At 61.3% G+C, this 23,324-nt stretch overlaps 1 protein-coding gene across 7 annotated transcripts in view; it reads right to left on the reverse strand.

Annotated features, from left to right (window-relative positions):
- The window catches only part of PKD1 (polycystin 1, transient receptor potential channel interacting), a 40,882-nt gene that overhangs the window by 9,801 nt on the left and 7,757 nt on the right, over window positions 1-23,324 (reverse strand). For 4 of the 7 annotated variants that reach the window (XR_010323592.1, XM_064295369.1, XM_010597415.3 and 1 more), the window contains exons 2-29: window positions 17,908-17,979; window positions 17,722-17,793; window positions 17,324-17,493; window positions 16,268-16,933; window positions 15,801-15,984; window positions 14,982-15,208; window positions 14,625-14,740; window positions 14,267-14,393; window positions 13,766-14,013; window positions 12,021-12,776; window positions 11,422-11,553; window positions 11,073-11,248; window positions 10,826-10,959; window positions 7,053-10,669; window positions 6,786-6,935; window positions 5,841-5,984; window positions 5,425-5,704; window positions 5,131-5,344; window positions 4,904-5,063; window positions 4,430-4,582; window positions 3,803-3,947; window positions 3,019-3,651; window positions 2,674-2,830; window positions 2,279-2,531; window positions 1,997-2,192; window positions 567-737; window positions 310-453; window positions 18-228 (exon numbers count right to left, since the gene is read on the reverse strand). Coding sequence is in view for 6 of the 7 variants with exons in the window: in XM_064295369.1 (XP_064151439.1) it covers window positions 18-228; window positions 310-453; window positions 567-737; window positions 1,997-2,192; window positions 2,279-2,531; window positions 2,674-2,830; window positions 3,019-3,651; window positions 3,803-3,947; window positions 4,430-4,582; window positions 4,904-5,063; window positions 5,131-5,344; window positions 5,425-5,704; window positions 5,841-5,984; window positions 6,786-6,935; window positions 7,053-10,669; window positions 10,826-10,959; window positions 11,073-11,248; window positions 11,422-11,553; window positions 12,021-12,776; window positions 13,766-14,013; window positions 14,267-14,393; window positions 14,625-14,740; window positions 14,982-15,208; window positions 15,801-15,984; window positions 16,268-16,933; window positions 17,324-17,493; window positions 17,722-17,793; window positions 17,908-17,979 (9,708 nt within the window). In the remaining variant the exon portion in view is untranslated. Of the gene's footprint in view, window positions 1-17; window positions 229-309; window positions 454-566; window positions 738-1,996; window positions 2,193-2,278; window positions 2,532-2,673; window positions 2,831-3,018; window positions 3,652-3,802; window positions 3,948-4,429; window positions 4,583-4,903; window positions 5,064-5,130; window positions 5,345-5,424; window positions 5,705-5,840; window positions 5,985-6,785; window positions 6,936-7,052; window positions 10,670-10,825; window positions 10,960-11,072; window positions 11,249-11,421; window positions 11,554-12,020; window positions 12,777-13,765; window positions 14,014-14,266; window positions 14,394-14,624; window positions 14,741-14,981; window positions 15,209-15,493; window positions 15,598-15,800; window positions 15,985-16,267; window positions 16,934-17,323; window positions 17,494-17,721; window positions 17,794-17,907; window positions 17,980-23,324 lie in introns of those variants that run through there. The other 3 variants (XM_064295370.1, XM_064295371.1, XM_064295372.1) reach the window with 3 other exon arrangements.

Here is a 23,324-nt window from a genome sequence, read left to right on the forward strand (position 1 = left end):
ACCCTGGAGGCACCCACCTGTGGGCAGCATCTCCCATGACCCTGTACCACACTGTGTTGGCACCCAGGAAGAGGCAGAGCAGGAGGATGCAGCAGGTGGCCCGCTGAACACGAGTGAAACGGCTGCGTGGTGGCCGGTCCCACAGTGAGAGCCAGATGTGCTTGTCGAAGAAGCCGCGCTGTAGCTCGGCCACAAGGAGGCGCCGGAACCGCTGCAGGGCCGCATCGCCTGGGGGCAGGAAGGGCTGCAGGAGGCCATGCAGAGCGCCCACCCCCACCCAGCCTGGGCAGGCAGGAGGGGGAGCCCTACTTGCCGCCAGCACCTCCTTCTCCACCAGGCCCCCATTGGCCTCCGTCTCCACCGACAGCCAGTCATTGACCAGGAAGAAGGTGCTGCGGGCACTCTGCAGATCCCTGACGATGACATGCTGTAGGAACCAGGCAGGGCTAAGCCCTGCGGGGGTAGGCAGGGGTAGTTAGGGCTGGGGCTCAGCCCTGTGGGCGGGGAGGTGGGGACAGGGGGACCAGGGTGCAGGGTGGTGGGGCCAAGCGGCATAGTGCCCCAACCTTTGTTGTCATGCCACACACGGATCTTCCACAGGCTGCCCAGGCTGTGTGGTGTGGCAATCTGGAAGATGTCCAAGCTGTTGCGGTGGAAGGCCCCATCCCCATCCAGGTGCCGGTGGCCGCTGTGGCTGTCTGCCCCGAACAGCATGATGCCCACGTGTGCTGTGGTGCCTGGATGGTGGGCAGGAGGGGACAGGCTCTGGGCTTGCTGCCCCCACACAGGGGACCCAAGGCACATTGCTTCATCTATCAAACTTCAGTCAGTCAACAAGCACAGGCAGCTCTTGCTCTCATGGCTCCGATACACACGCTAGTTATGCAAATGCCAGCCCAATAACACGACTGAAATCCCAGCACCACAGTTTGCTAACTGTAACTGTGCAGAGTACAAACTTGGCTGTCCACTCTTCAGTCTACTAATCGCAATGCAAGTAACAGACAAGTACCGTGGTCAGTGACCAAACACCTTACTCCTTTGAGAGTCTGTTGTGATTGGTCACCATGCACTCCCCTCCTCCTCATGCAGAGACAGCCTCCTCGTCTCCCCAGACAAACCCACTGGGCATCTCAGACAGGTCATCATGAGAGGAACTGACTAATGGGGATGAAAGTGCAGCAAAAAATGAGAAGTAGCAATGCAGAAGAGCAACCCAGATGAAACATGAGTGGAGCTTAGAGAAGAAATCGCTGCCCTCAGGGACTCTGCTGCTATCCGAGACCCTAGATATGCAGCCAGAGGAACCTAGCAAAGGGGGCTCACCCACATGAAATGGAAAGTGGCATGACAGAAAGGATGGATGTCCCAGGGAAAACGACACTGGCAAAGAACTTCCTTCACCTTAAAGAACTCTCCGAGACATTTTGCAGCACAGCAAGTGCAACAGATATAAACTTAGGAAAGAACATGATGGTTCACCAGGCCCAGAAGAGAGGCTGCTCCTTGTCAGGAGTCACACGAGGAGAAGACAGCAAGCTCTGTTCAAACTTTTCTCACACTCCACAAAATGCTTCCAGCATTCAAAGTTAGCATACTAAATAAACATTTGTACCTGAACTGTCTTCACTAGTAATAGACTAAGAGTTCTGAATGCTTTGAAAGTAATTTTTAAAGGTCACAGGTCACCCTAATTCCCTGTTGGTTAGCAGGCTTACTCTGCTTGATTTTGCCCTTTAAAGTCAGTCTCTTGGCCCTGCCAGCTGCAGACAGTGAGGCACCTGCAGTCACCGAGGCCACCTCTGAGCTCGGCGCCGTCTGTTCCCAGGAGCAGCAACAGCATGTACATTGTGAGGGCTTATGCTGTAACGTTGTTATAAGGACTAACACGCTAATAGTTATCACAAGTGTTTGGCATGTTTCACATCACATCTCATCTTCATCAATGTCACCGTCATCGTCATCATTGGGACAACAGGTGACAACCGCCCCTCACCTGAGCCTCGGCCCCAGCCGGTCTTGACCAGGATCTCATACTTGAAACGGCCACCCTTCCCGCAGAACGGGATAACACGGACCCGGTGCATGTCCAGCTGGTCCAGCTTCCGCAGGACCGCAACCATGACAGCGTAGGTCACTAGACACACGGCACACGTCAGCAAGACAACATAGTTCATGCCCGCAGCCGGCTCCTGAGGGGGGTGTAGAGCATCAGGCCAGACTCGCCCAGGCCCCCCACCCTGTGCAGGAGCCTGGGAGCACAGTGGGTGCCACTCACGGGGAAGACGAAGTTGACACGGCTGGGGGGCACAAGGAGGCTGGCACCAAAGGCGGTGAGGTGGCGGGTTAGGCAGACAGCCTGGCTGGGCGAGGTCTCCTCCAGAGCGACAATGCCCTCCGTACGCCACGCCATATCCTCCTCGCTGAAGTACTGGCACAGCGACGTGTATAGGCCCACAGATACCTCCAGTGCCGACCAGCGGAAGTGGCTGGTCAGGTTCAGGTGGAAACTCCCGCCTGGCTCTCTGGTCCTGGGAGGGTGGGAAGTGTCATGGCTGGATCCTGCCGGGCCCACTCACAGCACCACTCACAGCCCTCTAACAGCAGCATGCGCCCCGCGCCCATCTCCATGTCATGCCCACGGGCAGCCACACATCCCAGATCCTGGCTCACCCTGGGGCGATGAAGAAGGTGTAGGGCCTGTGGTCCTCGCCTGCTAGTGCTTGCAGATTGATCCGTCGGCTGGCCGAGCAGTTGTACTCGTTGGGCCAGGCCACCATGTGCAGATACACAGCCAGGTAGGGTTCGGGCTCCTCCAACAGGTAGCTCTCTAGGGGTGGACAATGGCGTTGGAGGCCCACCTGGAAACTGCCTGGGGGTTCCTGAGCCGTTCCCGCCACGCAGCTCCAGGTCTGGGCAGAGGCTGCAGGAGCCCACCTGCCTCTGACTGTCCCTACTTCCTAGGGGGCCCCCACCCCACTCTCCTGGCCCTCACTGCATGCCTCACCCTACACTCACCGTCAAGCACTGTGAACGTGAGCTGCAGGTGCAGCCCAGCCGCAGGGTTGCTGCTCTCCAGGGCAACCTCAGCACGGACTGAGGACTGAGGTGAGACAATGGCAGTGGCAGCGGCGGGCACGCTGTGGCCTGGGCCAGCTGGGCTGGTGTTGCTGGGCACCATGACAGTGATGGCACGCTCAGAGGCCAGCTGCTCAATGGGGATCTGGGCACCGGCCTGCGTCTGGAAGGCCATGGAGGCCACCTTGGTGGACACGGTATAGTTGCTGATGTAGCCAAAGGGGAAGGGGTTGGAGTCGACGAGGAATATGAGCTGTACCACATCACTGCGGCCGGCCAGCACCCCACTGAAGGCGGCGGGGATAAAGAAGTGGCAGCCAGGGCCTGCGGTGTGGCCTGTGCACAGCAGACTCAGCGGGTCCGAACGCTTGCCCTGGGCCACAATCTCTTCACCAGCTAGTGTCAGGGGCTCCTCGTTGAGCACGCGGGAGCGCATGAGGATACACATGAGCGCTGAGGACAGGTTGTAAGCCCGGGAGGCCACCAGCAGTGAGGGCCGTGCTGCCCCCAGTGCACCTGGCTCCCCTGGTGCTGGGCTCTGCACGTCCACACTGGCCAGGTGGATGAGGTCACCTGCAGAGACCCCGTGGAGATGGGGACGTAAAGAGGGAACTGAGAAGGGAGGGAGGCAGGGGGAAAGGCTGCGGGATAAATGGGTAGAGGGGAGGCTCGGGCAGGCCTTGGGGTCCCTGGAGGGCACTGGGGCAGGAGATGGGGTGTGCACCTGTGATGTTGAGGATGCTGTCAGCGATGGCAGTGGGTGTCTCGGTGCCCTCAGTGGTCTCGGCCTGCAGGACATGCATCATGGCCTCCAACTTGTGCAGCGTCTTCTTCAAGCAGGGCTGGCACACCAGCTCCCTGCTGGACACCTGTCGGGAGGCAGCGCTCATACCCTGTACCCTCGCTTCCCTCCCGGCCACCCTGGCTGTGGAGAGGTCACCCGAGGTGTGCCCTGGGCAGTCTCGCTCTGCTGGGTGCCCCCCAGGGCTCCCACCACCGTAGTTAACGACAGGCTCTTCCAGGGCCAGAAGACTGTGCCCTGCCCTCGCCCACCCTGGTCTGTCAAAGGACTAGGAGTAGGCTGGACACCGAGGCGGAGGCTCTGATGGAATCTGAACTTGGCCCCTGGGCCTGGCTGGGGCACTCCTCGCTCCTCTCACCCCAAGGATTTTGTTCAGCCTCACAGCCTGTGCTGACCCCCAGGGACAGTACCCCACTCCAATACCACCTAGGGCCTGGGCTGCCTGCTGAGCGTTGTGACAGGTGCACCTGTGGGTCCTGGTCGGCCCCTCAGGCCTGCTAAAGACAGCAAGAGAGCTGGGCTGGGGCCGGACAGGGGACATGGGGGTACCGTGCACTGGGCCAATGCAGCTGCAATCTGCTGGATGTCATCCACAGTGTCAATTCGAAGAGACACCAAGGTCTCTGTGATGTTCCTGCGCACCTGAGCACGCAACTGCCGCTCGTGGGTGGGCTCTGCCGCAGCCTCCGGGGTCTGTTCGTACTGCGGGATTAGAGGCGGGTGGAGAAGAGCTGTCAGCATGTACTCGGCCACTCTGAGTCACCTTCCCTACCTGGAGGACCAGGGCTATTTCTTCAAAAGCAAATCGGATGCCTCTGGTGCCCTTTGCCAGTGTCACGGGGAGCCCACTGCGGGGGTCACCCTGCATGTGTTGGCTGCCAACAGCAGAACTGTGATCCCAGTGACAACACTGGGGTTCCCCTCTGCCAGGAGCCAGGGGGCAGCTCTGTGGCAGGCTCTCCTATCAGGAGGCCCCCCGCCCTGTTCCCTCTGTTCAGTGAAGACCTGGCCTGCCGCGCTGACCTCGTTGAGCACGGTGACGAGGGCAAGTGAGTACTCAATGACGTGCTGGGGGTCAGCTTGCCGCAGCAGCCCATGCAGCTTGCTCTCCGTCAGGCTGTGCAGCCAGCGTGTGAGGCTCATGGGGCTGCCCGGGGGCTCGGGGGGCATGATGGCCAGGGACCTGCGTGGAGGTTGTGGTCAGCATGGGGGCGCCAGTCCCTGCCGCACTGCTGGCCACAAGAGCTCACCTGTTGAGGGCGACTACGGCAGCGCCCAGCTGGTCCTGCACAAGCACAGCCAGGCCCACGGTGAAGCGTGGCGGGAAGCCAGGCGGCAGCACCGCCCCATAGGCTGGCAGGCTACCCTTGTAGACACAGAACTCTTCGCAGTGGCCTTGGCGACAGCGTCGTAGCCACAGAGCGTACAACAGAGGGGCACCTGCATCCTCTGCGTCATGCCAACCTGTAGGCCACAGTGTCACCAGGGGGCCCCTGTGGCATCCCTGAAACATTGCCGATCCCCCCGCCCGCCCCCGCACTCACCCACACACTCGAACTGCACCTTGGTGGTAAGCGCGTGCACACCATCCAGTGGGAAGAGGTGGCAAGAGCCACCCAGCGGCGGCCGGTTGGGGGACAGGCGGATGGAGGCACAGCCCTCCTCCTCGCCTGAGCGGCCCAGCACAGTAAGTGTGAAGGTGTAGCCTTCCCCGTCGCGCAGCACACCACGCCGCACCACTAGTCGCATGCCTGCACTGCCCGTTGATGTGGTGGTCTCATCCAGTACCAGCGTCTGGTTGCTGAAGGTGCGTGCCGCCCAGCGCTGGGGAAGGGGCCAGAGGAGGGGTGGTCAGCATGGTGATGAGACAGGGCAGTGAGGGGAACAGGGACATCACGAAGGACAGGGCATTGTCAGCACAGGGATGGGGCAGGGGCACAGTGAATGGATGGCCGCTCACCCCCTGCTTGGAGCCATGGCTGCAGTTGAGGCAGCGGCCCTCCAGGTACAGGTGGGAGCTGCGGCTCACTTCGTACACAGCCTGTGCCTTGCAGGACACACACTCCAGGGACACAATGGGTACCCGCCCACTCCGGATCAGCACCTGGGAGGGACAGTGAGGACACCGATACCACCCCTGGTCCTGGAAGCGGCCCTGTCAGGTGGGTGGTCCTGAGCCCATGAAGGGCAGGCCTCTGCCTGGAACATGCTGCATCCCTGCCAGGAATACCCAGCCCCTTGACTCTGCTCAGACTCCACGCTCCTCAGGGCCTTGTTGACGCCCTGAGCATCCCGTCAGCCCCAGCCAAGGGCTCCTGGTTTGTATCTCCACGTCTAGACGGTGGCGAAGTCTAAGGGGACTCCGTAGGAGCAGAGCCCCAGCAGGCTCATTTTCTGCAGCCTCTGGTGCCACCAACAGGGTATACGCCTTCTCTCAAGGGCAGACAAATGCCTGTGGTCACCTGTCCAAGGCCCTGATCCTCCTGGTCTGTGGGCCATCGGGAGAGGGGAGGGGAGGGTACCAACATGAAGGGGAGCTGGTCTCTGGCCCCACTTAGGGACCAGGAAAGCTGCATTCTGGGGACAGTGGCTGCTTCAGGGCTGGGTGGGATGAGACTCTTTGCACTGCCAGGGCACATGGTGGGATTTTCACGACCCCCGGGTGATACAGCTCCTGTGTGACCTGGTGCAGGACTGTGTCCTGCTCTGAGAATGCACCACTGCCAGCAGGAAAGTCTTTTGACAAAGTCATGTTAACAGCAGCCATCATTTAAGAGGCCCGAGCCTCCAAAAGTCTAAATATGGAAGGCCCTTAAAAGGGGTAGGCTTCAGACAAGCGACCCACTGTCACCCCTGGGCCCGACCTCCGAGAGCGCCACACCCTCCATATCCAGCCAGCACCCACCGTTTGGTTGGTCACTTCCTCCTTCCGGCCAGCCTTCCACACAGTCAGGTCGAAGGTGTACTCCACACCGGCCTCCAGCCGCTCGTGGGGGATGGTGACCACCGGGCTCCCGCGGGGTCCAAAGTTCAGCACACAGCCACCAGCCTCACTCTGCAGCCCAGAAAACACGAGGGAGGGAGTGAGAATCCTGACTACCTGCTCCAGGAACAGCCTGGGGACCCTCCCACCTCCTGCTGGGGCTGGGACCCCGGGCCGGCCCCCAGGGACCTGGGGGGCGGCAGCACAAGCCCAGTGGAAGTTGAGCTGCGTCTGGTCACCGTCCTCCAGGTTGGGATCATAGGATTGGCTCCCGTCCAGCACCAGGTCCCGCGTGTCTGACCACACGCGGTATGAGCCGCCCTCGATGATGGGCACCAGGCGCTCAGGGACCACTGTAACGTTAGCCTGGATGCTGCGTGCAAGTGGCGTATCCCCAAATGACACCATGAACACAAAACAGTAGTGGCCCACAGGCAGCGCCAGCCGGGGCACCACCAGCTGCGGCCGGCTCACATCTACACCAGGCAGTGCCAGGCGGGTGGCGTGCCCAGGCCGCCGGCAGCTGGTGGCACGGTACACCTCCCAGCGGTACTCAGTCTGGTAGGTGACACAGCCACGCAGGTCGACGTGAGCCTCCAGGTAATTGCGCTGGGAGCGGCGCATCAACACCTGTGGGGGCAGGGCCACGTCCACTTCAGGTTCCTCGCAGGCCAGCACATGCACTGTCACCGCAGCCTGTGCCACAAAGAAGCTGACCAGGTTGGACGCGTTCACCTGTACACGGTAGTCCCCGGGCTGCAGGTAGATGTGGGTAGCCCAGGGCTCTGCTGTTGCCTGCACTGGGGCCCCATCCCCGAAGTCCCAGTGGAAGACCACACGCCGTGGGCTGGGACTGGTGGAGGCTTCAAAGCGGGCTGAGCGGTTGCTGAAGCAGTGGCCACTGCGCAGGACCACGTGCTGGATGACATCCTGCACCTCGAGCCACCGTGTGAGGTTGATGCCGCCCAGCTCATTGAAGGCACGCACCTGGACCTCAAGCAGCCCTGCAGCCACAGGTGTGTAGGTGACGTCGCGGCCTGACAGAATAACCAGTGAGTCGCCTTGCACCTTCTGCAGTGAGAAGTACCAGGCATACTGGACGCGGGAGCCACGCTGCACACGGGCTGTGAAGTTCTGCTCGGCACCAGTGAGTACACCTGGTGCGCAACAGTGAGGCATCCACAGCCCACCCACAGCCTCCAGCACGGCCACGTGCACCTGCGCCTGCACCCGGCTCACATGGTTCTCAGCCTGCACACTCACCACGTAGTCCCCAGCGTGTGGGAAGCTGCGTGAGAAGTGTGGTCCGGTAAGCAGCTCAGGGTCAGCCCCACCCACCTGCAGTCGCAGTACTACACCCAAGCCAGCAGCCAGCAGCACCTGGAAGTCCACTGACTGCCCGGGCTCCACCACCTTGCTGCTGGCCCACAGCACCAGGCCCGCCACTGGCTCCTCCACTGTGAGGTTGTGCGTGGCCACTGCCCAGCTGACCGCATTGGAGGCATTGAGTTGGACAGAGAAGGTGCCAGCCTCAGGGAAGACCACGGCCACGTGCTGGCCCTGCAGCCTGTGTCCCCCTGGCACTGCCCAACTCCAGCTCACGTTGGTGCCAGCAGCCAGCTGGCCGCAGAAAGGTACACTGGAGCCAGCCACCACAAAACTGCAGTCTGGCTCACCAGCCCGGATGCCGAGGCCTGCAACAGGCACCTGCACTGCCACCCTGACGGTGGCAATGACTGCACCCAGCGCGTTCTCAGCCACGACTCTGACCAGGTGCAGACCAGGGCTGGTGAAGGCGTGGGTAGTGGCCGGCCCCAAGGTCACCCAGCGCAGCCCCCCCTCCAGGCCCCAGGTGAACGTGACACCACTGCCACCTGTGAGTTCGGCAGCCAGGGTGATGCTCTCATTGATGGCAGCCGGGTTGGGGATGGCAGCCACAGTCAGCACCCCCACAGGATTCACAAAGTGCAGGGTGCAGTTGGCCATGGCACTGCCCAGCATGTTGGTGGCCCGCAGCTGGACATGGTAGGTGCCAGGCTCAAGCACAGTCAGTGAAAAGACCCTGCCAGTGGCAGCCAGTATGGGGCCCCCGTCCCGCTGGGCGGTCCAGCTGTAGGAGATATTGGTGCCATCCCGGACCGTGGCCTGGAGCTGCAATGTGTGGTTGGTGGGGAAGCAGCCAGCACCACCCACCACCTGCAGCCCTTCAATGTGCTGCAGCACATAGACGAAGATGCTGTCCTGCACAGCACCCACCGCATTCTCGGCCGTGACGATGATGTTGAAGGTGCCCACCGAGCGGAAGGTGTAGGAGATGGTGGAGCCCCCAGGGATGGGGGTGCAGCGGTCACAAAGTACCCAGGAGTAGCGCGCATCACTGCCCGCTTCCAACGTGGTGCTGAAGCTGACGCTGCCATTGAGGGGCACCACTGTACGGCTGGCATTGACACGGAGCCCCTGCACCCTCTGCACCACCGTCACATTCAGCCAGGCCTCGCCAAGGCTTACCTCATTCCAGCCAGCCACCCTAACGGTGAAGGTGCCCGCACAGTTGTAGGCATGGGTGACAGCGGAGCCCTCGAGTTGCCCACCATCCCCCAGCTCCCAGAGGTATCTAGCAGGGCTGCCACGGCCTGCGACACCAAATAGGTAGGGCTGCTGTGCCTCCAGCACGTGTGAGCCATTGACCCTGATGCCTGTGAGCACCACAGGCTCCTGCACCTCCACCACTGCCGAGTCGTTGCCAGCTGAGACGTTGTTGGACACCGTGACTGTCGCCAGGTAGGAGCCAGCCTCCTGGTAAGTATGGGCAGCCTCGGGGCCCCCAAGGCGGGTGGCAGCATCCTCAGTGCCCCAGTCCCAGACATAACGGTAGGGGAAGGAGGGCCAGGTGTGCGCCTCCAGCCGGGCCACATCCCCGAGCTGCACGAACTGCCTCTCAGGCCACAGCGTGACGTTGCCAAGCTCGGGCTCCACACAAATGCTCGTGAAGTAGTGCGCCTTGTTGGTGCGGCTTGACAGCACCAGGGCCAGCGGAAAGGTGCCAGTGCCTGTGAAATTGTGTGTAACCACCGGGCTCCCATAGACGGTGGCATTTGGTGAGCCGTCCCCGAAAGTCCATTCAAAGACATAGTGGGTGGGGTCCCCGGTGACATGGGCTGCCAGCAGGGCATCAGGCTGTGCAGGGATGCAGCCCACGGGTTCAATGTGCAGCACCTCCAGGAGGAAGACATGCATAGGCAGGCTTTGTGCCAGGCGGCCAGCAGGGCTGGCTGCTGTCACGGTCACGGTGCAGTTCTGCGCCTGCAGGTACACGTGCTCCACGGTGGACTTGGGCCCTGACAGGACCGTGCCGTCGCCCATGTCAAAGATCCAGGTGATGTTGTCGCCTGCCTCCAGCACGGCACTGACCTGCATGAGCGCGCCCTGCTCCACAGCCGGGCCAAGGCGCACACTCAGGCCACGGGGCTCCTCGAGGACGTGGATGTTGGCCTGCGCTGCCACGTGGCTCACTGCATTGTCAGCCTCCAGGCGGACACGGTACACGCCCCTCGCAGCATACGTGTGGTTGATGGCTGGTTCCCTCTGTGGTCCGATGGGGTAGCTGTCCCCAAAGTCCCATGTGTACAGGACGCCCCCAGGCAAGGGCGAGGGCAGCGGGAAGAAGGTGACGGGCCGGCCGACCACCAGGACACAGGTGCTCATCCCCACAGCCAGGGTGGGCAGGGCAGTGCGCACATGGATGGGCATCTGCTGTGTCAGGTTCTCAAAGGCATTGGACACAAGCAGGGTTAAGTTGTAATCACCTGTAGGGACAGCCCATGGGGCGGTGGTGAGGGGCCGCCTCCCCTACCTGCTGGGAGGACAGCCTGTGGGGTGGTGGTAAGGGGCTGCCTCCCCCACCGACCATACAGCAGGGAGTGGGGGCAGCCCCGGTTGGGGGACAGCAGCCCCACCCTCACCTGGGGTGGCGTAGGTGTGCGTGGCATTGTGCTCCACCAGCACCTGGGCCACCGTGGGCTCCAGGACCGGGAAGGACTCATTGTATGGAGGCTTGAACTGGCCGAGCGCCTGCTCTCCATCCCCGAAGGTCCACCTGGCAGAGCGCAGGTGGTGGTCGGCAGGTGGAGGCCACTGGACCTCAGCCACAGCCTGTCCCAGCTCACCCTCCTCAGCGCCTCCATGGCCTCCCTGGCCCTGCCCACTTACAGGAAGGCCACCTCGACAGCTGAGTCTACCAGCACGCCAGCTGTCAGCGCCAACGTGGCATTCTGGGGCAGCACAGCTGGCACCGCTGACACTCGAAGCCCCCGCATCCGGTTCATGCGGTCCACGGTGACGTTGTAGTTGACGGTGACGTTGCTCACGTGGTTGGAGGCTGTCAGCTGCAGGGACAGGCATCATTGAGTGCCAACCCTCAGCGGCAGAGAGGACAGCTAGGGCGCCTAGCTGCACCCCCACACACTGCCCCCCAGCCACCACGGGGTCCCCAGGAGCAGAGCTGAAGCAGAACTGGAGGCAGACACAAGGCCCCCAATGACCACACACCCCCACCCACCGAAAGCTTGAATATGGCAGCGCTCTGGTAGATGACGTTAAAGACAACATTGTGGAAGGTCAGCGACTGCTTGTCATCGATAGTCCACCGGAAAACCACGTCTGAGCCGGCCTCCACCGAGGGGCTATACCTCTGCAGGCAGAGCACCGGAGGGCCAGGTCAGAGGACCAAGCCGGAGTCTGCACAAGATCAACGCCCACCCAGCCCACACCGCCACCCAGACACCATGATGACACGAAGAAGGGAGGCCACAGGCTGGGCCTTATCTTGAGCCTTAGCTTGCAGCCTCCAGCAGCAGCCTTAGTGACGCCCCTGACCTCTCTGTGCCTCGGTTTCCCCACCTGTAAAATAGGCTTAGAACCAGTGAGTCAACCTGTCAGATTCTTTCCAGACCTCCTGCTGTCGTTTGGGAAGTGAGGGCCTCACACAACTAGTGTGGATGCCCACATGGGTCACCTAGTGGGCTGGACGTGATCACACAGGGCAAGTTCCAGGGGGCTCGGGGTAGGCCCTGGGAGTGGGTCAGGGGAGGTTCCAGGGGCTTGGGGGAGGCCCTGTGTGGGGGTCAGGGAGGTCCGGGGCCCTGCACCCCGACTTACCACCAGAACACCCTGCAGCACACGGGACTCGGGGCTGGGTGTGGCGCGGAGGCCACGCACAGGCTCTTCAGCCATCACACGCAGGCTGAGGCGGGCTTGGCTAACACTGTTTTCGGCTACGACCTCCACAATATGCTCGCCTTCACAAAGCCCAGGTAGCACCAGCACCGAGAACAGCATGCTGTTGGCCTCATGGGGGCACCCAGGTGCCAGGGCATCCAGCACAGCGGGGCAGGCAGGCTCGAAGGATGCGCTAGCATTGCCCCCACGCCAGTGGGCCATGGCTGTGGTGTTGGCACCAGCGTCCACCGCAAGTACCAAGGCTGAGCGGTTGGTGGGCACGTAGAGGCGGCCATCAAGGGCGGCAGGGTGGACAACGCGCAGCCCAGCCACAGGGGAGGCCACAGAGAAGCTGCAGGACAGGTTGTGTGTGGACACACCGTTGCTCACTGTGGCCTGGACCTTGTAGTGCCCAGGATGTCGAAGCCCAGGTTTGGGGCTCAGACCCAGCAGGGGGGTAAGACGCTCTGTGGCCCCAAGCAGCCGCAGTGCACAGGCAGGGCCAACTGGGGCCTCCTCCAGCTGGGTGGGCAGGTGGGTCAGCCATTCTGAGGCATTGGCCAAGAGGTAGGGGGCCTCGGGGGCAGGGGGGCCTTGGGCAGGGGGACAGTGCAGGAAGGTGCCTGGGCCAGCGTCATGCTGCAGGGCCAAGAGGTCACCGGGGAGCAGGGGCGTGTCCTGGTCTTGGAAGGCGATCTGTGGAGAGAAGGCGGGGCTGCAGTGTGTCCTCACTGGGCTGCTGGGTGGGCGGGGCCGTGGAGGGAACACCAGCTGAGGGGTGCCAATCTTGGGTTTCAGCACTTGATAGTCACCCCTACACTCAAACACACATCACGGGGCCCCTCCTGTGTGACCAGGTGTTCTGCACCGTGTGTGGACAGAATGGCCACAAACAGACATGCACAAGCTCTGAGAGGAGCCACAGGGGAGATGCGCGGAGAGAGGACGTGGGTCAGATAGGTGCTTCCCTGGGTAGGAAGGGCCCTCCAAGGGACACTCCGGCCAAGACTTGAAGGGAGAAGCCAGAACACAGAGAGGGGAAGAGGGTCCCCTGAGGTGGCCAAGCACATGCAAAGGCCGTGGGGCAGCACTTTTGTGCTGGGGACATGCAAGGTAGCTGGCACCTTGCGGGTACTGCCAAGGCCAGGGGTACACAGCATGGACACGGGGCCCAGTGGGCTGAGAGGGAGATGGGGGCTGATGGAGGGAAGTGACGGGGACAACGGGAGGGGGATGACTGGGGAGATGGGGCCAAGGGGGAAGATAGGGGCTGAGGAGAAAGGCATGGATTTTATCTGCTTGGTGGGGAGACCCTGGGCCTGGGGAGCTGAGGGGAGGTAGGGGTATGCAGGCTGGGACACACACCAAGTACCACAGCGGGCGGGGACACACACCAAGTACCGCAGGAGAACACACACTGAATACCACGGGGGTACACACACCAAGTACTGCGGGGGGGGGGACACACTGAATACCACAGGGGACACACACACACTGAGTACTGCAGGGGGGATACACACCAAATACTGCAGGGGACACATACGCTGAGTACCATGGGGACACAGACACTGAATACAGTGAGGGGGGGGAACGACCAAGTACCAAGTACTGCAGGGAGAGGACACCGAGTACCACTGGGGAGACACAGACTGAGCACCCCGAGTATCATGCGGGGGGACACACACCCAGTACTGTGTGGGAGGCCCTGCAGGCACAGACAGGAGAAACTCCTTCCACAGCACATAGGCAGCCCCAGAGAGCCTGAGCCCTGGCCAGGACCCACTGACGCAGGCCCGAGGGTGCCTGGGCGTGTCCAGCGGTATGCAGATGTTGGCCACAGGGCACCAGCTTCCCTCTGGCATGCACGAGGGAGCTGGCACAGTGCCGTTGTCCAGGGACCTGCTCTTGGGCTCGCTGCTATTTTCGGGAGCCCCTACAAGAAGGAAGGGGGTGCCAGGGCCCCAGCTCACTAACAGGCCACAGTCTAGAGTGCCAAGTACATCCCAACAAGCCTAGCCCTCATGACACCAGCACACCATGAGTGCCTCCTTGTGATAGCTGCCCGACTCCCTCACCTGTCCTGCCCACCCCCACACCGACCCCAACCCTGTGCCCACCACCCGCTGGATACCAGTTAGGGGCTAAGGGAAGACATGAGAGGAGCACCCCAGGCCCACGGTTTCCACCTGTGCTGCCTGCGGGCCGGAACACCTGCAGCCGCAGCTGGGCAGGCCGCTCGAGCGCCTGGGTCCCAAACTCAGCTGCAGTCAGAAAGGCCTCATGCCTCAGGCTGAGACCAGGGAACACCATTACCTGTGGGCGGGGGGGGGGGGTACACTCAGCTTAAAGACCCTGGTACCTATCTACCCCACCCAGACCCCAGGGCCTGCTGCTGCGAGGGAAGGAAAGTGACCCTGAGGAAGGACAGGGCAGTAGAGCCGGCTGTGCTCTGCCTTCCAAACCCTCTGGACTCCCCAGAGTGTCCACACTGGGCTTGTTTGGCTTCAGTTAGGCCCCGAGAGAACAGCCCGGGGGTTGGCCTACCTCCACAGGCTCCTGAGGGGCTGCGAGGGCCTCCTGCTGCACCAGGGGACTCAAGGGTCCCTGCAGGTCCCCAATAGGCGCTCCCATGAGGACATTCTCCGCATCCCACACGGGGCCTGGGGGTGGAGTGTGCAGTGAAGGTAGGTGTCCAGGCAAGGCAGCGTGGGCCTTGCCCGTGCTGGATCTGTACCACCCGCAATGGCCGTCATGGGCTCAGTGAGCGTCTAGGAGTGAGGGCAGGATGGGGTTGGGGCAGTGGGATGGTGGGGCAGAATCGCGGCTGGGATCAGGGTCAGCAGAGCGGGGTGGGGTGGCTGTCTAGGCCCTGGGGTAGCCCCAGCACCCCCTCATGCATACCCCCGGGCTGCAGCTCGCAGACGTAGCTGTGTGGTGCCGAGCACAGGTCTGTGTTGCACTGGCCAGCGGGCCCGAGCCGCACACAGTGCTCAGCTGTGGCGGGGTGCGGCTCCCCAGGCAGCCAGTTCTGGCAGCTCTCCAGGCTGAAGGCCTCACCACGTGGGGCACTGCCCGCCTCCACCTCAGCCCCCTCCATGGCCGAGAAGCCAATCCACACATCCAGGCTCCTGTGGGCAGATGGGCGGTAGGCAGGGGCACCCAGGTCCATGATGGTGCCCCCTGTCCTCCTGCCCTTTGGTTGCATGCATCCACAGGAGGCCTGGCAGGTGCACCCCGTCACCATCCCCCATTCCAGATGGGGACCTGGAGAGCAACTGGAGAGCAAAACCTGCAAACCCAACTCAACCACCACGCCCATGAGGCCAGGAGGCCAAGCCAAGGGCTCCTCGTGGGAGTTCACGTCAGAGCAGACCACAGGCCCCAAACCAGGGGTCCCCAGACCCACCACTCACCCTGCGGGGGCTCCTGGGTCCAACCTTGGGGACCAAGACAGCCTCACATCAGCCCCTGAGTAGGCTGCCCACCACAGTTCTGCCAGCTTGGAAGCCCCTCCAAGAGGCCAAGCTTGAGGACAAGTGCAGGGGCAGGTGCAGGTGTAGGTGTAGGTGAAGGTGTGACCACAGGTGTAGATGTAGACTATAGACACAGATGCAAGTGCATGGGCAGGGGTAGGGGCAGCGGGTGTACACACTGAGTGTGGGGTGGTGGTCAGAGCCAGCTTGGGGGAGGAAACACCCAGCTCCAGCGCAAGGACAGCACCTGGTCACGTGGGAGATGAGGAAGCGCTGGACGGCAGGGCTGTCCACCATGGCGAGGGCAGCCCCAGCCCAGGCCCGGCACTGCTCCTGTGCCTGCACCCAGGCCGCCTTCTCTGCCACAAGGCGGTAGCAGTGCCCGTTGCCAGGGAAGATCTCCGTGTCCGAGGGGCAGAGGGGGTGAACCACTGGGGTCACAAGCAGAGAACGGGACATAAGCATGTGGCACTGGCTGGGGAGCCCTCACCTGGGGTGAGGAGACTGCCTGATCTCCCGGCAAAGTGGGGGTTACACGGGGTTCTGGAGGGCCTGGCGGAGGGAGAGACAGCAGGAGAGGAAGGGGTTCCCAGGGTCTGAGCTGGGAGGGTCCTGGGGGTCCAGGAGGGGAAAGAGACTGGGTATGCCCTAAGGTCCAGTGTGTAGGGGAGGCAGGGGTTCTGGAGGCCCAGCGGGTTGTGGGGGTGCCCACACCTCGGGCTGGCTCCTCATCCAGGGCTATGATGCTGTAGGTGGCTGCAAGGCTTGTACCGCCCCGATTTCGGACGCTGAGTTGGAGGCTCTGGTTGCTGCGCACGGGGGATGGGCACAGGAGCTGCAGGGCAGCAGGGGCTGCCTCCACCCACACCTCAGTGGCCAGCTGGGCTGAGGCGGCCCCAAGGGCCAACCGGGCAGTCACCCAATAGCGCCCAGGCAGCAGATAGCGGTGCGTGGCGGCTGCCCCAGTGATATCCACCTTGGGGGAGCCATCGCCGAAGTCCCAGCAAGTGGAGTCAATGGGCAGGGGGGCAGTGACACGGAAGGCTGCTTGGTGACCAGTGGCCAGGGCCCCAAGGGGCCCCTCCAGAGCGGCCCCTGGGGTGGCAGGAAAGACATGGGGGAGCACGGTGGGGCCCCCACAAGTGAGGGGCAGCAGGGCGCCAGAACAGAGGGGCAGGCAGGCTGCAGAGGCGTTGGAGGGCTGGGCCGCCCCGCACAGACACAGGCCCTGCTCAGAGAGCCCTGCAAGGGCCTGGCCCGCTGTGAAGCAGAAGGCACCACAGGCCTCAGGAGCCAGCGGGCCTTCATGGGCCACCGAGAAGACCACCAGAGCCACAGTACCCGAGCTGTTGTCAGGGAGGCAGGCAACATACTCCTCACCTGGAGGGGTAGGCAGGGCCGGGGACTGGGCTTGTGACACCCCAAACCACAACCCCCACCACCTCCTGCCCATGCTGCAACCTCTGCTGCCTCTGAGCCAGGCCTGCCAGTCCTGGATCCCAGATCAGACCCTTCCCGGCAGGGCTGTTTCAGGCCGGGGCATGGCGGGGACTTCTCTCACTTCAGCACCCCAACCCAGATCTCCCCTGACGCACTCCTGTCACTTTCACAACCCCCACCCCCAGTTTATTCTCCATCTGTAACTCTACCACACACATCTGTCCCTGGGTCCATACCTGCAAACCCAAACCGGGACCTTGAGGGGCACACTGCACCTGTCTAGTCACTGCCTGGCCCCAGGTCCTGCCTCAGCTGCCCACTCACACTCACCACAGCTGCTGTCCAGGAAGGGGACACTGAGCAGGGGCCGACCAGTGAGGGGGCCTGGCCCGGCACACATGGGCCCCTCAAGCTGCCCCAGGCGCACCCCCTGTGCCTCTGCCCAGCGCGGCAGCCAGGCCAGGCCACAGTCACACTCGAGCGGATTCCCGCTCAGGTCTCTGCAGAGGGGGGCAGTGCTGCACTCAGGGACGCTGGGGGCTGCACCAGGCCTGGGAACCCCCTGGCAGGATGCTGCCTCCCCTCACCCACAGTCCTGGAGGAGGATCCCAGCAGGCAGGCCCCCACCCAGGGTCCAGTCTCAAATTTGGTGGGGGGGTACGGAGACTGAGCAGGTGGGTGGGGGAGAACCAAGCACATCGACAACCACCACCTAACCCCAGACTCACACATCACTTAGGTTAAGTAAATTAGCAAATGTTCCTTCTTCTAACGTAGAAATCTTGTTGTTGCTTATGTCCCTGGAAGGAAGGGGGGATCAAGCAGGTCAGATGGAAGCCCCCAGAACCACGATGGGGCTGGAGCCACCCCTGCTCACCCCCATCTGTGGTCCCATCACCACCGGGGGTACTCACAGCTCCGTCAGTGCTGAGAGGTTCGCCAGGAGCCCCGTGTCCAGCGCCCGGAGGAGGTTGTGGGAGACGTCTCTGGGGAGCAAGGTAGCCGTGGTCAGCACTGGGGCAGAGCTATTCTGGGCCTCCCCAAGAACACTGTGCCCCGAGCTGCAGCCCCCACCCTGAGCTCCCCAACCTGGGGCCAGGAGGGGCCCATCCTGAGGGAGGACCCAAATGATGGCTCATCTGGGGAAACCGAGGCAGGAGAGGGCTGGGACCCCTCAGCATTCTGCACCCCATCGCACAGATAGCCACATGGGAGACTCGTCAGCTCCTTGGCACCTGGATGGGCATGGCCCCAGTCCAGCAGGGTAGTCCCACCAGGACTCTCCCCATGGAGCCCTGATGGTTCCGAGGGCACCAGGCAGCCTGAGGTCTCTGGGGCCGGGGGCCATACGTGCAGGAAGCCTGCCAGGCCCCACAGTGGCCAGGGCCTGGCATACACAGCCGTCCACACACAGGCCCACCCAGCCCTCACTGTTCCTGAGATGCAGGAGCAAAAGGAATAAACAGGAGGGCCCCGCTGGATAAACCTAGCATGGCAGTGGTGGGGTCCCATGTTAAACCCCAGTTAGATCAACAAGATAATTTGGAGGTTCATCTGGAAGCTTAAGGGAGCAAAAATGGACCAGAAACGTTTCTAAAGGAATTTACAGTATTTTAAACTGAGCTACAAGTGTTGGGGAGGTGGACTGACCAGTAGAAGAGAAGGACCCTCCAGAAACACACTCTGACCCCACAGGAGCCGCATAACGTGGACAGGACAGGTGTGTGATGGCGCATAGCTCCAGGCCCCAGAGTTAGTCAGACATCAATAAACGTTTAAGACCAGAGATGACAATAAAACCAAAAAGCACTAAAAATATAAGAGAATTTATACTTGCACACGTTCCTATCCCCGAGATGGGGAGGGTTACAATACAATAGTGTCTAACTAAGAGCAGAAACAAAGTATCAAAGACTAATAGTCCTACAGATTCAACTCCTTGAAAACCTGTAACTTCTACCCAAAATACCAAAAATAAAATGAGAAACTACAAATTGCAAAAAGTACTAGCAACTGAGAAACAGATTAAGGGTCAACAATATCCTACACACTGCTCCAAAACGAAAAGACCATGCTTATTTAAAAAAAAAAAAAAAAAGGCTAGCAACAAAAACGAGCAATTAACAGAAGAAATATGGTCATGGTCAAACACACACACACATACATAGAAATATAAAAATATAAATAGTCAATCGAAGACATAAGTACCAGTAAAAACAGCACCGGGACAGCACTTGTTAGCTGCCAAAGCTGCGAAGGTTTTAAAAGCCTTAACACTGGTGAGCCGGTGTTACTGCTGCTCTTACAATCTGGCACCAGTATTGAAACCCTTTCAAATGTGCACATTCCACCCCCAGAAGATTTATTCCGAAAGAAAAAATTGTGTGAATAAACATGTATATACTAGGATGCCCATCCCAAAACCATAAAAGGAAAAAACACAAAAACGCACGTCAAAAAACCTGGCTGTTCTACTGACTTGGCTGTTCCTCCTCCATGCAGACGTGGAAAACGCAGCTTACGCAGCCCAGTGCAGGGAAACAGAAACAAGGAGCTGTACTCCTGCCCTTAAGTAACACTTGTTTCCTCTACTTTCTGATTTTTCTGGGATTAGCACACATTTTGACTAAAGAGGGCAGGCAGGTGGTAGAGCTGTCCCCGCACTGGTTCCTCGTGGCCCCGCACTCTGCTGCTGCCCTCTTTCCTTTCCCTCCGGCCTCTAAGCACCCAGAAAACACTGGTGTTCAAGGTCACCCACTCTAGGGCATCTCAGCCCCATGTATTCCTGAGCCCCAGCGGGGACACACGGACCCGTGGACATCCACCCCCCTCGCCCCTCAAACTCCACACTAGACTCTTGGGCAGGCTCAGGGAGCCCATGCCCAGAGCACTGGCTCCAGGAACTCCGGGAGCAAGCAGATCTTTGGGGTCTCCTGGAAGGGTTACTCCTGCACCCCATCCCAGCTGAACCTGCCGGGGTGCACAGATGTCCAGCTCCTCCACCCCTTCCCCATACACTGAGACAAAGATACACAGTCTCCCCAGCAGGACCCTTCCCCTCTGCGCCCAACGACAGGTAGACCCCCAGCCGAGCAGATGCGTCCACACTATCCCCGGAGGGCAGCATTTCCCCAGCACCCAGCCTGATTTCCCACCTTTGGTCAATCAGAATGCCCTGTAGTACAACGCTATGAAAAACTTCAGTCAGGCCCAAGTAGGGGTTTCCCAGTGACTAAAACAATGGAGCCCTGGTGGCGCAGTGGTTAAGAGCTTGGCTGCTAACCAAAAGGTCAGCAGTTCAAATCCACCAGCCACTCCTTGGAAACCCTATAGGGGCAGTTCTACTCTGTCCTATAGGATCCTTATTGAGTCGGAATTGACTTGATGGCAACGGATTTGGTTTTTTTGTTTAAAGTGACAATGACCGTGGAAACTGCCTTTGAGGAAAAACGAGGCTTCGGGGCCTGGAAGAAGAATCAGGCTGCAGAGAAGCCAGTTGCCTTGGTGGGTCAGCCATAGGAGTTCCAGGTCCAGAGGAGGGGTAAGAGACAAGAGACAGGAGGACAGCCAGGTACAGGGTCCACCTGGCAACACCCCCCCCCACACCCTGCACCTGCTCTGTGTGGGCACAGGAGCACCAGGTGCCAGGGCAGAGGTCCCCAGCACAGGCTCTGAGAGACCAAGAGAGAAGAAAAAAACCTCTCTAAGATGCTTTCCACATTCCATTTTCTGGAAAACTCATCACGAGCAACAGCCACTGAGCGTCTACAGGTACCTGTGAACCAGGACTGGGTCCTGGTCACGCCTCAGTGCACTGGCCGCTGGCCGGAGCCCACACCAGTTTGTCAGGCCTCTCTGACCCCAGGGCTCCAGGCCACCCCCGACCGGATGGTTTCACCCTAAAGTCTAGCCCCACTGTGAGGCCTGGCAGCCCCCACCAAGGCACTTCCCTGACACACCCAGAGGCCTGACCACAGCCCTGGCACAGAAACAGCCACAGAGTGCCTGGGGCCTGCCATCCTAGCATTCACAGGCTGAGCAGTGGACCAGGACCGCAGGATGGACGTAGAGGCTGCACCACGTGCCAGAGCTCAGCCTGAGACTCCAGCCTGCCCCAGGGGTGGGGACATCTACACGGGACAGGCCAGGGGTAATGGCGTCCACTGGGGGACAAGAGGAAGGTGCCTGGGAGAACACAAGAGACAGGGAATGCTGGAGGGGGCCACAGCGGTCAGCTGCAGGGAGACACTGGGGGGTTCTCGCCAATCCCATAGCCTACAGCTCCCAGGCCCACAGTGCCCCTTTCCCCATCTCCATCTGCTTCTGCCATTGCTGCTCTGGGGAGTGCCAAGACCTGGCCAGGAGGCCATGGGCCAGCCATCCTCCAGGTGACATCATCAAAGCCTGCTGTCCCGCTCCCACAGGTAGGAGGCCCCATGTCCTGCAGAGCCCAGGACAGGGGCACAGCCATCCCTGAAGTGCCTGGGCCAAGCAAGGCCATCCTCTGGACCAGTGACAAGTCTACCAGCTGAACCCTCTGAGGCCTCTCCAAGGCCTGAGCCAGTAACTTTCAGGGACCCCACAGCCTGAGCTGGAGGGGAAGCAGGCCAGCTCAGGGTGGGGGTAACCTGTGGATGCACTTGCTAGAGAATAGGCATCTGGTGACAGCTGGACACACACTGCCATACCCGGCCACCCCCACCCCACCCTGGGCACTCCTGCCCGTCCCAGGCACCCCTACCTCTCCCTGTGAACCTCTGCCTCACATGTCCCCCCACCCCTCCCCAGGCACCCCCACCCATCCCCGGGCATCCCCCCCAACCTATGTACCCTCACCCCACCCCAGGAACCCCTGCTCCACCTGTACCCCCACCCCACCTCAGGAACCCCCACTCCTCCCCAGGTACCCCCGCCCCACCTGAGCACCCCTTTTACCTGGGCACCACACAAGCAGGGTACTGCCTGCCATGCCCAGGTATTAATCTCATGCTCCAAGGGCACCCATGGGGAGCACCCAAGGGCAGGGCATGCCACACAGGGCTCATGCTGGCTCTGCCCCCTGCTCTTCATCTTCCTTCCCAAATCCCTTTCCGCCACTGGTCCAAGACAGGGACAACACAGTGCCCCACTAGTCACCAGGGAGCCCAGTCTGCTCCTCTCTGGGGGCCCCAACTTCCCCTGCCTTCCAGATTGATGTTCCCATGGGGAAAAGACATCTCAAGTCCCTGAGCCCACCACCACCAGGCTACGGCACCCTTCTCCCCAAGGAGGTGTAACCAGGGCTCATGTCCCTCGTGTGCACCCCCCATTCACTGACCTCAATCTTCCCACTCCAAGCAGGAAGGAGGGGAGGGCCCCCAAGCCTACCCCATCAGGTGGGCAACGGCTCTTCCTGCAAGCCCACACAGGGCGCTGGCCTGTGTCCCAACAGCCACTCAAACCCTAGGTCGGGCAGAGTGGCACGAGAGAAGCGAGGCCCCCAAGGGTAGTCTCGGGGTATTGGCTTTTGCCCCCAGCTGGCTCTACTTGGCAGGGGGTGATGGGACAGTGGCTGATGGGAGCCTGGGGCATGTACCGGGGAAGGGCACATCAGGGGATACACAGTTGGGAAGGGGCCACGTGTTGGGGATGCATGGTGTCGGGGCGTGCATGTGTGTCAGGGGACACATGTTAGGGTACGCAGAGCTGGAGGCAGGGTCAGCCCATACAGGCCAGCGGGCATTGACTGAGCCCAGGTGGCTCCAAAGACCGTCCCCATTGCAGAGTCCTGGACCCTGAGCAGCCTCAGTTTCCTCCTCTCCCAGCAGAGCCCCTGAAGAAACGTCGGCACATTCCAGACGTGTGTGGTCAGCGGCGCGGGCGGGTGCCAGCCCTGGCCTTACTCTGCATCCCCACCCCAGCGCTGGCCGCCACACCGGAAACAGACTGGGAGGCCGGGCTGTGGAGGCCCCAGCCTGCCGAATGTTATGTAACCAGCTCCTCTGGAGCCAGTCGTGCCTCCCCACTCTGGCAGGACAGGACAGCTGCCTCCTCCCTCTGGCAGGGGAAGGCATGGCTCCCACACAAGGCTCAGGGCTCCACATTGCCCCAGACCAGGCTGGAGACTGCATCCTCAGTCTCCCAGCTGGGGGTGGGCCAGCCTGTCTTCTCCCTGAAGGGCCCACAGACCCAAGCAACAGGGATGAGTCCCCTTCAGAGCAAGGCCCAGGAAAGGCAAGCAAGGCTACAGTGTCTATCTCTGGGCCCCTCAGAGCAGGGCGACCTGGGCAGAAGGACACAGCCCAGCCTCCCCAGATCTCACCCAGCCCAACACTCAGCTCTGCCTGCTGTT

This window comes from Loxodonta africana, chromosome 12, assembly GCF_030014295.1.
Source record: "Loxodonta africana isolate mLoxAfr1 chromosome 12, mLoxAfr1.hap2, whole genome shotgun sequence".
In the NCBI taxonomy this organism is placed as follows: Eukaryota; Metazoa; Chordata; class Mammalia; order Proboscidea; family Elephantidae; genus Loxodonta; species Loxodonta africana.